The 15,488-nt window shown below is 50.3% G+C and overlaps 1 protein-coding gene across 1 annotated transcript in view; it reads right to left on the reverse strand.

Annotated features, from left to right (window-relative positions):
* Nucleotides 1-15,488, reverse strand: part of CNTFR (ciliary neurotrophic factor receptor) — a gene marked incomplete at both ends in the record, with an annotated part of 157,073 nt that overhangs the window by 34,809 nt on the left and 106,776 nt on the right. The window contains 1 exon segment of the mRNA XM_079548629.1: nucleotides 10,467-10,697. Coding sequence (XP_079404755.1) covers nucleotides 10,467-10,697 — 231 coding nt within the window.

Raw genomic sequence — 15,488 nt, forward strand, 5'->3', positions numbered from 1 at the left:
ATACATGGTGCACAACTTCCAATCTCTTCCCTGAGGTCCTCAGGGCAGGGGGAAGGCAGCCAAACCCTCTCCATGGCACCTCCCTGAAATTTGCCTGACAACAAGTTCTCAGGGATTAGCAGTGGCCATATCCCGGTGAGAACAATATTAAGGGATTATGAGATTAGAAATACCATTTACGCCGAGAGGAATAACTCTAATTCTTATCTGATTGTCTACAGATGTCAGCAATCAAAGTGCCTCTTTCATGCAAAGCAGGGAGCACTGGGGAGCGGGAGGTGACTCGGGCTTGGCCCCCCTGAGACAGAGGAGAGCCAGCTCCTCCTGCCAATGCGGATTTAGCTTCCTTCCAGGAGAAAAAATGCTCAGCAGCAGGCTGCATTTACCTCCTTCTGTGTCCCTGCCAAGCTGCCCATTCTGTGCAAGCTCCAGGGGCGGTGACACTGCTCACAAACAATGACAGCTCCACGTCCCCAGCTCAGTCACAGGGCATCCCACCCAATCTGCTGCCTCGTGCTAATCCCTCTTGCCTTGTGCTGCATCTTTCTGCACAGCATCCTCTGCTTTGGATAAGGACACAGCACATGGGGTGTGTGGCTTCCAATGGGTGATGCATGAGTCTTCTTACTCCTGGAGAGCTCAAAGAAGAGAGAAACAGCCCCAACCACACTCTGCACTGTGGTGATGCATTCCTGCACCCTCGGGGCTACCTTTGTCCTATCCCACACAGTGATGTGCAGCACCTTCCAAATGTCCCACAGACCAGCTCCAACCACCGAATGCCAGAGTCCCATTATCAGGCACCAATCAGCAGAAAAGTGTCCATGAAGCTAAATTTGCAAGACAGGGATACACACCTTCCTTAACTCACAGGCTTGAAGGCCACGGGAGAAAATTAGTTAATCTCACCTGACCTCCTGGGTTGCACAGGCCATTACATCCTGCTGTTACCCCTCCATTGAGCCTAATAACTCATGTTCGACTGAATCATCCTTCAGAGAGGCAGCCAGCCTTGCTCTGCAGATAACAAGCAGCAGAGGAGCCACCACGGCTTTTGGCAGTTTGTTCCAATGCTTAATCATTTTTTCTATTAAAAATATGAGCCTCATTTCTAATTTGAATGTGGCTATGCTCAGCTTCCAGTCATTGGCTCTAGTTATGGCTTTGCTTGCTAGTTTAGTACTCGGTGTCTTCTCCGCTTGGAGGCAATTACCAGCTAGAATCAGGGCATCTTTCCAAATCCTTTTGAAGCCACCAAGCAGACTATTTTAAGTCTTTTTCCTTACAGCAGTTCCCCCTGCACCCTTTGCATCTTTCTGCACTTTCTCTGGTTTTCCTCCTCAAATTACTCACTACAGAATAGAAGAAGATAGTTCAGTTAGAAGGGACCTTCACATATTAGCTAGTGCAACTGCAACAGACTGCAATGATGTCCCAGATCCAATCTGCAACAAGGTAAAATTGCTGCCTCCTCACACACACAAGCAGTGTTTGGTGGAGCTGACTCTACCTTGGCTGTGTATGCAGCCCCAGACTGCTCTGTCCCAATTGAATCTCACAGTTTGTGCTGTCTCTATCCTGGCACCCTTCTGTAAGAGATATCTCCTTTGCTGTCTGCAATTTTGCTGTTTTTCATCACAATTAAGCCCTTGGATTCCATTTGCCCCTGACTTTTATCCCCGAAACCCAGGTGCTAGAGATGGGAAGTAAGGGAAGGGAATACAGCAAAGTTACATCTGCACAAACTATAAGTCACAGCAGCTGATGGGCTTCTTCATGCCAGTGCATCTGCACAGATGAACACAGCAGTCAGTGGCGGCCCTGGAGAGACTGCAAATGCAGTGCTGTTTGGAGGACAGGACAAAAATCACGCCCACAAACACTGCTTTTTTCAGATAGAAAAGGTGTGTATTGTTTCCTGTACCTGGAGGTGATGAGACTGTTGCTGATGTGCAGGACAGTCAAGTCTGGTTTGCAAATAAAAATAGCACAGGGGTCTATGGGACTTACTACTGATCTTCACACTCTCTTCTCCAGGAAGAGCACAAGGATCTGACGTGGGACCTTACTTCACCATTTTTGTTTTTCAGTGCAGTTAGTGAGCTGGGTTTACAGAAAGCCCCTCTCTGTGCATCTATTTCCCTGCTGCAGACTAGCAAAAATGACAGGAAGGAGCTCCAATTCAGTAAGAAGCACCAATTCAGTGCTTCTTACCCCAGCTGCAAATTCCTTTTCTGCTTGCACACACTGCATTTTCTTTGCAAAAAAAAAAAGCAGTGATGGTGCAGGGGGATGCAGCCTGGAGCAGACCCCCATGACAAATACCCTACTCCAGAGTGCTCTGTGTGCTGCAGGTGCTTTCCTTGGGCTGGGGAGCCCCGCATGGGGCTTTGCTCTGAAGTAAAGCTGGAGGAAACCCCACGCACCTGTGCCCAGGCTGTTTATGTTGGAGCCTGTGCAGGCTGGATCTGCAGATGATTTGGAGACCTGCCTCTGTGCAAGAGCAGCAGACCAGCAGCTGTGCTGAGAGCACTGGTGGGCTCCTTCCTGCAGGGAACCTGGCCAGACCGAACACCACCCACACACTTGATAGCACCAGGAAAAGAGTCCAGCCCCTCTCCTTGAGACATTCATGACACCCCATAGACCACTCCACACAAGGCTTCTGCAGTTGTACCAGTGCTGGCACTGTGCGAAACATCCCATGCAAATGTGGTGCCCTCCTGTACTGCTACGGGAATACCCAGGGGTCTGAAGGGCAGAGGGGGGATCCTGCTTGGATTGGTGTGATTGGGAATTTCTGCAAAGAGCAGAAGGAGAGCAAAAGTAAAGCTGCAGTCGTGCTCAGCTCCAAACACCCAGGACAAGAAAGGACAGAGAAGATCTGCATTCCCCTGCGTGCAAGTAAGGGAGGGAGAGGAGGAAGAAGTTAAAGGAAGAAGCTTTTGCAGAAGGCAAATGCACCTGGATGGAGAACTGGGAAAGTCAGAGATGGAGGGGTGAGTGGCTGTGGCAAGGAAAATACACTGGGCGGTGATTCTGGGTACAGCCAGCTGCGTCTCTCTCCTCACCCTGTACACCTGAGCTCAGCAGTACAAGAAATCAAGCATCCCCTACAGATGCTGCTCACTCTATCCCCTGTATCTCTGGGATAGGACACATGGCTCCTTGGCATGCAAATGACTGCTGAATCCAGTAGCCAGTGGGCCAGCGAGAGGGGCAAACATCACTGTGGTATTCACAGGCTGTGCAAGGCTCCCGTCGGTGCAGAGGAGATCATTCTGGAGAGAAAACAAGCAGCCGTCACCGCAGGGACGGTATCATAAACCATTTTAATATGGCATTTTGCTCCCCCCTTCACACCGTCCCAACTCGAGCAAACACAGTCTTGTTTAGTTGGCAGCGAATGATAAAGACCCCCAGGGAGCAGGGGAGGGGGAGAAAAGGGACATCTGTTTAGAGCATTTCTACTGCGCGGCTCTCCCAGGCTATTTCTATCTCTTCTTGTCAAAATTTATCAACTGCGTAATTGTTTAAACAGCATTAAAGTGCTTTGAGCAAGAGCAACTGGAAATTGTCCTGCAGTTGCCTCTGGTACCAATGCTGACAGCTCGGGAGGGGACAGGGAGCAAAGGGATCCATCGGGCATGGGAACCCTCTGACTCCTTTTCCGGGGGGGAACACCACCCTGTCCTGCAAACAGCAGGAAAATAATCTTGCTTCACTCCCTGCTCTACTTTCCAGACCCACAACTTTCCTACCCCTCCTTCTTTCCCATCCCTGACCATGCAGACCTGCTGTTAGCACACATTTAGATCTTTTAAATTATTCACAGCGGGCGCACCGGCTTGGGAAACCATCACTAATGACAATGTCTTTCACGCTGAAGTACATCGGATGCTGGAACCTGACTGCTGCCCGGGTGCCGTCACTGGGGATGGAGGGATGGAGAAGCACCAAGAGATGGGAAAAATAAGGGTTTACTGTCACCTTCCCTCCTTTGGAATCTGTTTGGTAGTGTGGTCATCAAGCTCTGGGGAAGGCAGGGGTCCCCACCATGGGGTCTCAGCACCATGGGTCCCCGCAGATGTGTCCTACAGCTCAGAGACCGCATCCCGGCCCTTCCCCTCCATCACCTCCCAGAGCTGAGGACCCACCACGAGCAGGCAGCAGGAAGCTTGCACTAAATATTTTGACAAGGGGCACTTAGGAGAGGCCAAGACGAAATCCTTCCTGGTGTAAGCAGAGCCCAGTGCCGCCAGCGCGTGTCCCCAGCACGCATAGCCCCGGCCTGCAGCCGCTGTCCCCTGGCCAAGGAGAGAGAGGCTCTGTTCCTCCGGCACCGCACGTCCCTCATTCCTGGCACTGAGGAATAGGGGCTTCAGGAAGCTGTTTAGACTGGACTTGGGCTTTGCTAATTAGCAAGCTGATTTTGTCATGTTAACAAGGAATAAACAAACCTCAGAAGCGCGGAGGAGGCTGTAACATGGGACACTGGCATGGCACAGTCCCCAGAACCCAGCTGTGCCATATGGGGATGGTGCCTCAAAGCTCTTCTTCCTCTTCTCCTCTCACCCCATCCCAGGGAAAAGGATGTGCTGGGAAGGAGAAGCAGTCTGTGAGCAGATGGCAAGCAGAGGGTGGGCAGTGGAACATCCGTTGTTGACATGATCCAGTGAGAGGAGCTCCCAGGAGAAGCAGTGGCTTCTCTGTGACCTTGTGCCATGGGATGCTCCTGCATGACTCAGGCTCAGCGAGCAGCCCTCCATCACCACCAAGCTGCCATGAGCTCATGAGTCTCTACAGTCAAGCATGGGGCCAGGTCCCTTTAGATCATGGGGACCCAGGGTCCCGCATGTGCTGACCTCCTCCCTGCTCTGGGGCAGACCTACAAGTGCTGCAAGTCCATGCCGCAGCACCTAATAAATGCCACGTGCCGCTGAGCCCCTCCGCCCCCAGCTCCCATGAGTGCAGGGGGGCCGCCGTGTTGGGAGAGGGGATATTTTTATTGTTTCTGACACCGGCTGCCCCAGATTATCATATTTTATGCGGCGAGCCAAGGAAGCATCACTCTGCTATGCTGCAGCTGGGCAGGCTGCCGAGCACGGCGCAGGGAAGGATGGGAGAAGGCAGTGGAGTGCGGGTGTGTGCAATGCATGGGTGTGAGCATGCAAATGTACATATGTGTGCGCACTGGGCCTGAGGGCACAGCTTCATCCATCCTCTCCCATGTGGCCAGAGGAGAGAGATTGCCTGCTGCCATTGAAAGTGTTTTGTTTTTCTAGCCCAGCTCCTAATCCAATTAGCACTAATTGCATTTGAGAGCATAGCTGGGCTTTTTTGGGGGGGTATTTTTTGACCTGCTGCTTAAAAAGCTGGGATGGTGACCTGAATATCATAACCAACTTGTCTTTGGGCCAAGACCCAAAATCAGGGCACGGGCAGCAAAGCTCCTCCATTTAGTTTTTTCCAGCCATGAGCAAACAGCAAAGCAGGGCATGCAGACAGCCTGCATGGCTCATGAAATGAAGCTCCACTTCTATAAATGAGGCTTTCCTGCAATCTGATCAGCCTCATGTGTTATCATGGAATCCCAGAATCAGAGAATGGATTGGGTTGGAACGGACCTTAAAACCCTCCCAGCCCCAGCTCCTGCTGTGGGCTGGTTGCCTCCCATCAGATGAGGCAGCCCAGGGCTCCATTGAGAGGGGGACCTTGAATGCTTCCAGGGATGTGGCAATAACCCTTTGCTTACCTGTGCACCTCCAGTGCAACAGACTTTTACAGAAAAACATACAGCCATAATGCTGACAGATTCTGGGTGCATCTTCTGATGCTGGAACATCAGCAGCCACATGCTTTGATTTATTACTGCTATCCTCAATGTGGTTTAGCTCCAGGTCGATGCATCTCTGCCTGGGTGCAGCCAACTGAGTGCTGCTCTCAAGGGGCAGAAGAGATGTGGGTACCCAGTTCGGAAGGAGAGAAGGACACAGTACTGGTGCTGCCAGCTGGCCCTGGTACCCGGCAGCAGCCACTGCCATATTTAACTTGCTGCTCTTGAAATAGCCTCAAGTTTACATGGCCACGGGAAAGGATTGGCTAAACTCATGGGGGAAAAATCCATCAAAAAGGCTTTTAGACAAAAACAATCCCTATATCACAGATTGCTGGACACGAGGAGGAAAATATTTGCACACACTGACCCTACACCAGCGGGAGCACCAGACTAACTCCATGCACCTTCACACCGGTGGCTGAGGGCGTGGGTGCACAATCAGTGCAATTTTTCACTCCAAATCAACCCCCAGAGAAGACTGGGCAGAGAGCCACCTCATGGAGTCAGTGCCCATTGTGGGCTGCTCACACCTGCCTACTGCTCCGTTCTGAGCTGGGGAAACACAGAGGAACATGTCACACTGTAAGGTTGTTGCCTCCTTTGTTTCTTCATCATGGATGGGTGAAAAAGAAAAAAAAAACCAAAACGTTACACATACACACAAAAAAGAAGCATACTGCAGTCCGATCCTCCAGTTGCAGCTGGAGCCCAGCTGGGAGGAAAGGGACTTCTAAGGCAGAGAGAAGGGAGGCTCTGATTATTTATTAGTGGCTGATGTTTGATCGCTCGCTAATCAGGACAGAGAACACACTCGGGCTCTCTCAGCTCCTCGCTCACATGTGGTTTCTGTTGCTTTGCCCCGTCCCTCCCTGCCCCCCCCCAACCCATTCTGGTTTTGCTTTGTTTGTTTTTCTGTTAATTTGGTTGTTTTTCCATGTCGTTTTCTGTCAAACCGCATGTTTTTTCCCTTTCTCTTGCCAGCCACTGCAGTGACAGACATGGGAGGAAGCAAGCCAGCCTGGAGCCTGCCCACCTCCCATTGCTGCAGGCAGGATCTGGGCAGGCACGTGGCCTCACATCCCCATCCCACAGCCAACATCCAGACTTGCATCCCTGCCACAGGGAATTTGTCAGCGATGGGGCGAGCAGGGTGCTCCAGCATCCCAGGACAGAGGGGCCAGAGGATTGCAGACTCCATCAGGCAGGGCATGGAGACAAGCAGGTTAGATGGGAGAGAAAGGATGGACGCCCACCCGGCTGCTGCCTCCCTCCCCTGTCTGCACACAAGGCCTCCCCACTCCCATGTGCACTCTCCAGCTTCTGGCAGCCTCTCCACCGTGCGTTTCCACTCCTCTCTGGCCCATTAGCAGTATTTTTATAACATTCTGTAATGCACGGAGCCGTGTGCCAAACCTCAAGAGCGCATTATTTCCCAACGTCTTTGTTACATCCATCCACGGGCCCTCAGGCCATGCATTTCCAAATGCTGCAGCTCATGGAGATAGCCGGGAGCTTGGTACCCAGAGCCCTGCAAAGCCCACAGCTCCATTGCCCACTGCTTCCAGCCCATGCTCAGAGGCACCCACCAATCTCCAGGCTATGGGGAAGGCTATGGGAGATATGCACTGAGGTTGCCCTCCTATGGCTCACCCCACGTTCAGTTGTCACCACTTGATGAAAGGCTGAAAAGTTACACATTGCTGCCCACAGCCCTCTGGAAGAAGCTGTCCCAGAGAAGTGCCACTGTCCCCTCACGTGTTGTGTGCACAGCAGATGGGACTCCCACATATAAACATGGCTTTTGCTCCTTTCTGCTCTTCCAATTGGGCTCTCCATGTCTCAGTCACTCCATCCCTGGACACACACTGCCCGCACCGCCTGTGTGCCAGCATCCCTGTCTCTGCAGCTATGGGACAGGCAGGCTACCACAAGCCATCTGCACTCCGCTGGGTGCTGCAGAGCTCTCGGCCACACCGCCATGAGTTGGACCTAGATATCAAATCCCATCCTTAAGACCAGATTGTGAAAGCACATCAGTGTGCCACCTTCATGTGCTTTGTGCCTTTTGCCCCACTTGCATTCTGGCCCTTCCAGCATGCAGCTTTCACCCCAGAAGCCCCAGGGTCATCCCAAAGCCACCTCCCACCTGAACTCCCTCATCGTCCTGGTTCAGAGCCATTATGTAAAACAGAGCAGCACAGTCCGAAGGCTGATGCTGTAGTTCCCCATCCTTCCTAGCAGCTCCCCTTTCAGCACAATCTGATCCCCTTTAGCCATTTCCTAAGCCATGTTCCAACTCCCATACTAATCCACATTTTCTCTGGTTTAACTCATAATTTCCCATGTGGCATCATAACAAAATACTTCACTGAAGTCAAGATAGATTACATCGGCCGCATTTCTGGGCCTAGGAAATCAGTTCCCTTATCAAAGAGAGCTATCAGGTTAATCTGCCATGATGTATTGTTGGCAAGCCTCCGTATTATTTTCTCCCATTTTCCATTTGTCTCCATATCTGTAATTGTGCTTTCTCCTGAGTGCACCCTGTGACACTGAAGTTGGGATTTTTACTTTTCCCAAGCACAGGAGACATGCTGCCTTTCCCTGTATCCCCATTGGGTTCCACCAATGACAGCCTCCGACCTTAATGAACCTGGCTAATGACCATCTTCAGGTTTTCTCCTCCCCTTTTTTCCCAGCATTGCTCAGGATCACATTCTACCTCTGTTACCGCTAAGCTCCCCTCCAGCCTCCCTGCACAGCTCATTTCTCTCCTTGCTCTCTCTTTATTCATATAGCTAACACTGCTTTAATTTTGCTGCTCTGCCCTGCTAAAGACATGAAAATGCAGCCACAGGCCTGTTTTCACTTAACTTCCCATCCAATTTAAACGAGTCCAAGATTCTACAAATCACAGGTTCTCCTCTGTGGTCCTTGCAGGCACTCGCTCCATATGCCCAGCTGAACGCAGCACACATCCCCACAATTATAAGCTACCACGGGGATGCTGCAAACCATGTGTATCTCCTCCAAGGATGCTCCCCAACCTGCTCTCCATAGCACCCTGCATACCTTGGGGTACCAACTGGCCCTGGAGAGGGCAGGAAAGGGGAGCAGGGAGGGGCTGGGGGCAGCAGGGGTGCTGGGAAAAGAAACTTCAGAGAGAACATTAAATTAAATCCAGGCAATTAAATTAATTACCGCTAAAAGGGTCTCATCTGATTAGTTCCTTGCATACTTAATTGCATTAGAACACCGGGCACTCATTTATTTATTGCTCGTGGCCCCTGTGGTGTCTGAGCGTGCCCTTTGGCTGCCCAGTGCCCAGCAGGGCCAGGAGTGGGCAGCAGACAGGAACAAATCGTAATTGGAAACAGTGGGATTTCAGCTGTAATGCTGTGCAGTTCCCCTGGGTCCCAGAGCGGACTGAGAGGGCTTACTATTAGCTGAGGCGCTGAGCAGAGGTAAGAGTCATTGCAGAGTCTCAGTGATGCCACAGCTACAGAGATGTTTGGAGACAATGTTCCCCTCGTTAGCTCTACATTTGGGCTGCAGGCCCTGCTTGGAATACCAGGTGTTACTGGCACCCTGACCAATAGTCCTGGACCACCGCCTCAGCCCAGTAACATGGTCAAGAGGTCTCTGGCCACACACTTGTCTGCTGCATGCTATTAATTACCATCCTCTCTGCTTCCACTTGCCCACTTGCCTGCTTCTTTCTTTGATGTCCTCCTTCCAGCATCCTTAGACTGTGTGCCAGCATCCCTCCAATTAGACACCAGTACCACAAGGTCAGCACCATGCAGCATTCCCAAAACTTGGACTTACTAACACAAAGGGCCATTTTTGCCCAATTTGCAGGGCTTATGCATGATACAGGTAACCCTTCTGCCTGGCCCATGTGGCAGAGATGGCAGAGATGCACCTGCAAGGTGCTAAAGAAGAAATCTCCCACCCGTGGGAACAGCCACCTACAAAGCATATATTTGGGGTCTTACAACTGGTACCTTTCAGCATCCTCTACAACAGCCTCCACCCTGCCACCAGACATGCCAAACACTGCTCCCAGGTACCGCCAGCTCTCAGTTGCAACTGCGAAAACCACAGCTGCTATCAGCTGTACAAACACTGCAGCCTGCAAAACACACAGCTGCTGTCAGCTATCAGCTATCAGCATGGTGTGAAATACAGCACAGCTCTTATCTCCTGCAGTGAGATCTGTGAATCAGCACATCTCTCACTTAAAATATGCAAAATCCTGTGAAACATGCAGCTGTCCCCTACCACAGCCATGTACAGACCCTTTCCACCCTCAGACAATGCTCCTTCTGCTGCATCATGGCACTGGGCTGGCTGGTGAAGCAAAATTATTCCCTCCCACAATTATTCCATGGGCATCATTATCAGCTTTGACTCAAAGTCTGGAGTAGGAGAGGCTGATTCCAGCATCCTGCTGTTATGATTCATACACCACTGGTAGGCTGTGTTGCAGGGTGCAGCAGAAAACCATACACATGGACAGTATTGGGATTGGCGCGAATGGAGGGTGCAGTGAGGGGTCAGTGTAGGAGCCAATGGTGTGGCTGTGTCCCCTGTTCCCCACAACGTCACACAGCAGTGTGCTCACCTCCCACCCTAAGGAAGGTCTGGTACTTGAGATGCCAGGAGGAGCCCTCGTAGCATGAGTACTGGCCGTTCTGAGTCAGGTCCACTTTCTTCAGGATCAGATACGACCCGTTCAGGTGGGAGTCATCAATGTCAGTGCCATTGACCGTCCAGGTCACAGCTGCATCCCAGTCCATGGAGCCACACTTCATGGTCACGTCGGCACCTACCCGCTCATACTGGATGTGGATGTCTGTGGAGGAGAAAAGCAGGTGAGATCAGAGCCTGTGGGCTACCTTGGAAACAGGATCTTACCATGACGAGTAAGCATGGGAAGGACAGGGGCATGAGCTGACACAATGGCCAGGGAAGTTCACATTCTCCCTCTGGTCCGGATAATAATTTATTTTGACCTTACACCAGAGTACTGGAGTGAATCAGCTGGTAAGGACCAATGAACTGGGACTCAAGGATCACATCTATCTCACAGAATCACACAATGGTTAAAGTTGGGAAAGATCTCTCAGATGACTTAGTTCAACCCATTACCACCATGTCCACTAACCATGACCCTCAGCGACATATTTATACAGTTCCTGAACACATCCAGGGTCAGTGACTCCATCACCTCCTAGGACCGCCTGCTGCAATTCATCACAAAACTTTTGAGAAGAAATTTTCCTAGTATGCAACCTGAACCTCATCTGGCACAACTGAAGGCCAATCCCCTTCATCTTATCACTGTTACCTGGGAGAAGAGGCTGACCCCACTTTGCCACAGCCTCCTTTCAGGGAGTTGCAGAGAGTGATAAGGGCTTCCCTGAACCTCCTCTTCTCCAGACTGAACAATATCAGCTCCCTCAGCTGTTCCTCATAAGACCTGTGCTCCAAACCCTTCTTTGGATAGGCTCCAGAGCCTCAAAGTCATTCTTATACTGAGAGATCTAAAGCCAAATGCAGTACTCAAGGTGTGGTCTCATCAGTGCTGAGGATCATAGGATGCTTTCCTCCCATCTCTACCTTGGAGAGGGCACAACACAGCACATCCAGCTGTTTGTGTCAACAAGTCATTGACACTCCTGCACCCTCTTATCTCATTGCAAGACACAGACCAAATGCACACATCAGAAATTCCCAGGGGAGAGAGGTGACAGAGCCCCAAGACTTGTCATTAGCAAGCTTTGAGTTATTTACTAGCGGAAGTGGGAAGAGGAATGCTGCCTTCAGTTCCCGGCCTAGCAAATGAGGTGGGAGGATTTCAGTTTTACCTGTGCCATGCCTTGGAAGGGGGTAGCTGCTTGGCACATGTTATGCTGTTTATCTCCCTGCCTCTTCTTTTTTTTTTTCTCTCTCTACAATAACACGATGCCTTGCTGAGCTGTTTGATTTAGCATCTCATGAGTGTAGCAACACAGCTCATTGGGCACCAGCTGCCTAATTGAATTTTCTCAGGTTTCTGGACAGGAGTTCGAGCCGACATTCATTAATGATACTTGGCAATTGAATCTTTCCTATGCTGCTACATGAGTTGTTCTCTAAGCAGTATGTGGCAACGATGAAAACATTTCTGTGAATGTATCATATGGGATGAAGCAGGATGGGAATTGAGCAGGATGTGAACATCTCCTTCCAGGTTTCATCAGTTTGTTCAGGTCTCAAAATAGTCCTGGGTTTCCAAATCACTTTTGACAAGGTGCCCCACTCAGGCTCCCTGGGAAACCGAGTATCCCTGAACTCAAGGAGAGTCCTCGCAAGGATTTATTGCAGCTAAAGGTCAGGAGACCAAAGGTGAGAAGAAGCGGTCAGGCTTGGCCGAGGAAGACGTCACCAGTGAGCTCTGACAGAGCTCAGAGCAGGACCTGAGCTGCCCAGCTCACTCATAACTCATGGGCCAAGGCAGTGTGAGCAGACAGTTGAGGCTGTCAGGGCAGCAAAGTTAAAGCTGGGGGCAAAAGCATCCCAAGGGGCATCACAGTATGTGTTGTGTCGATGAACGCACAAGGAAGCAGATGTTCCCGCCCAGTCATGGCTCCAAATTAGCTTCAGCAGCCTCCATGGAAACTTATCTTGGAGTGATCACGTTCCTGACAACATCAGCTCAGTGGCAATCAAAGACGCAAATGCAATGTTAATAATTATTAAGAACAGGATTGAGAATGGGAAGTAGTGTACCATAGAAGCAGCACACAAATCTGAGCCTGCACCATTAAGATAAAAATGGAGCAGAGGAAGGAAACGTGAGAGAACAAAGGTTGAAAGCAACCTCTGTTTAAGGGATGGTTTGACAGACTCAATCTCTTCATCCCTGCAATCAGGGTTGGAGGCGTGATAGACACCTGAGCAACACTGAATGACATGAGGAGGATGAATAGAGAAGGACCGCTGGCTCTTTCTCCTAATAAGATAATTAAGGGGCAGCAAATGAAAGTAAGAAAGTGCTTTTTTCACACAAGGCACGATTAAATTAGAGAAACCCACATCCATCTGTTGCTATGAATGTCAAAATTGAGGGGAGAACAGCGATTAAATGAATCCATAGCAGAGGACTCCACCCGCGGTGGAGATGCACCAGTGAGGCTGATGGTAGCTAACAGTGGGGAGGGATGAGAGAAGCACTTCAACACTTGTCCTACTCCTTTCTCTCCAGATATCATCTCTTGTGTCCTGCTGGCAGGTGGAACAGGGGCTACACCTGTTTTTGTAGACCTGTAGTTTGTTTTGAGCACCTTAAAAAGCATACTGATAGGCAGAAAGAAGGAAAAACATCCCAGCCAAGGAGACTATAGGAGATTGTGTGAGGAGCAATAGCTGGAATGGGCACAGAAAAATGGGCTGATTGACAGAAGCGTGGAAGGAGATGGATGGGTGGGCTGATGAACGAGTGTGTGCTTGCAGACAGATGGATAGCTGGCTGGATGGGCGCAGCTGGGATGGAGGGAAGCGTATGAAGAAGAAATGATGGATGACTCTGTAAGTGGATGGATGGATGAGCGTATGTGGGGATGCAGAGATGTAAGAGGATTGAGGTCTAAGCATGTAAGCATCTGGCTGGCTGGCTGTGTGTGAGGATGGAGGGGTGAATGGACAGATGGGTGGGTGAATGCTTGGGTGGGCAGTTGGAAGGAGGGAGAAAAGAATCAATGAACGGCAGTGGGTGTGGGTGTATGGCTGGCTGTTCAAATGGCTGGGTAGATGGATGGATGGACAGATGACTAGGCAGATGGGCAGATGCATATAGATCACAGACCTCCAGCATGAGGTCTTACTCAGTTTCTCCTCTATTATTTTCTTATGCACAAAGAAAAGACATTTTGCTTTCCCCTTTCCTGCTGGCTCATAAAAGGCCATTAGTTCTTCTGTCCTCACACCCAGAGACCTGCTGGGCAGAGGCAGATGCTGAGAGATGCAGCATCACCCACCAGCCCTGCAGGAAGAAAAGCTCATTGCAGCAATGGGCCAACAAAGCTGCCTAACTGGTGCCTAGGAGAAAGAGTTGGGTCAGAATAAAGCTCTGGGGTTCCCAGCCCTGCTTCTTGGGACTGTGAATGAGCACTTGTCTGCAGATGGGGATGTCAGGACTAGGCTGGGAAGGGGGGTAAATGCAACTTGAATTATTTCCTATTTGTTCTTAAACACAGCACAAACACGCTGGCATGCATTCAGAAAGGCTGGGGGAGCCTTTCCTGGAAGACCGGTCTTTGAAAGCAACAGTCCCTCCCAGGGCAATGATTTAAGGCTCCTGACGAAGAAGAAATCCAAAGCACAGTAACAGAGGCAGTTCTCTCAGACAGGTTTACAGAGCTGCTCATTGGAGCTGATCCAGGCCCCGAGATCCCTCCTGTCCCAGCCCACCCAGCCTCATCACCATGCGTGACACCCTGCTGGCAAGTATCACCTCCTTTTTTCTGTCTTGTGCTGCAGACATCAGTACTGTTTTTGGATGAGAACAGTGAGGGCAATCAGAGCCTTTCCAGGGAGACTCCAATTCCCCTCAAGCTAGGCATGGGCAGGATCCCACCTGAGGGATCCAAAGCATTTTTTTGGGACAGACACAAGTGTTCTGCACCCACTGCACTCTTTTGTGCATGGTCTTTGGCTCTGGCCCTGCGGATGGGAAAACTGAGGCAGTGAGAGAAGGACATGTCCATGTATGTAAGATGTGGAGAACTTCTGCAGTGGGATGGAAAAACACATCTGCGCCTTAGGACAGAGGTATCTATCCTAAGGTGTCTATCACTCCATTAGCCTACGTACCTCCCATCCAGAGCTGTGTGCAAGCCGTAGTAATAATCCGAGTGGATAATTAAATCTCTGTGTATGTATTCATAAATTATACATTTAATATTTACAAGGTGCTTGGGGTATGCTGAGAGCTTTCCAAGCAGATGAAGCAGCAACTTCCCACTGTAAATGAGACCAGTAAAACAATGGGATCAGTGGGATGTCTCTGGTTCCAGCGGTCTTTGGATGTGCAGTGGCACAACCCTGTTCCCTCTCTCTTGGTCCAGCACCTTGTTGGCTAGTCAGCATATCACCAACTATGCTCAGGGATGCAGGTGGCTCTGCTCCAATCTGCAGCTTCATGGCCCCTTCCTGTCGTGATGAAACATCCACCTGCACTGGAAAGGGTTTCCCTACACCACCTCCCCAAAGCACATCCTACCCTCATCTCCTCACACCTGTTCCCTTCGGTGCTGCTTGGTCTTTGCACAGCTCTCATTGCCAGCAGAAACCTTCCCTGCCAAAGGAAGGAATTTCATGCTGTTCTTCCACTAGTGATTTAAAACTAAATACATCTTTGTAAGGAAACAGGCATAATTAAGTGTCATTGATGTAGCCAAAGATATGGACCGTTCCAAGTTAATTTTGTCCATTAATGAAGAATTGCAGCAAGCAGAATCCGCATTTGTTTGCTCTACTTTGGTAAATCCCTGGAGTCAGCAGCTTTGCTTTCTTGACAAGAAAAAATAATTAGCAAGAAACTTTAATTAAGAGATAACAGATGGGTGCTAAAGGACTTGTACTCAATCACTTCTCGATAGCC

This window comes from Tetrao urogallus (genome assembly GCF_951394365.1).
Source record: "Tetrao urogallus genome assembly, chromosome: Z".
NCBI classification, from domain to species: domain Eukaryota; kingdom Metazoa; phylum Chordata; class Aves; order Galliformes; family Phasianidae; genus Tetrao; species Tetrao urogallus.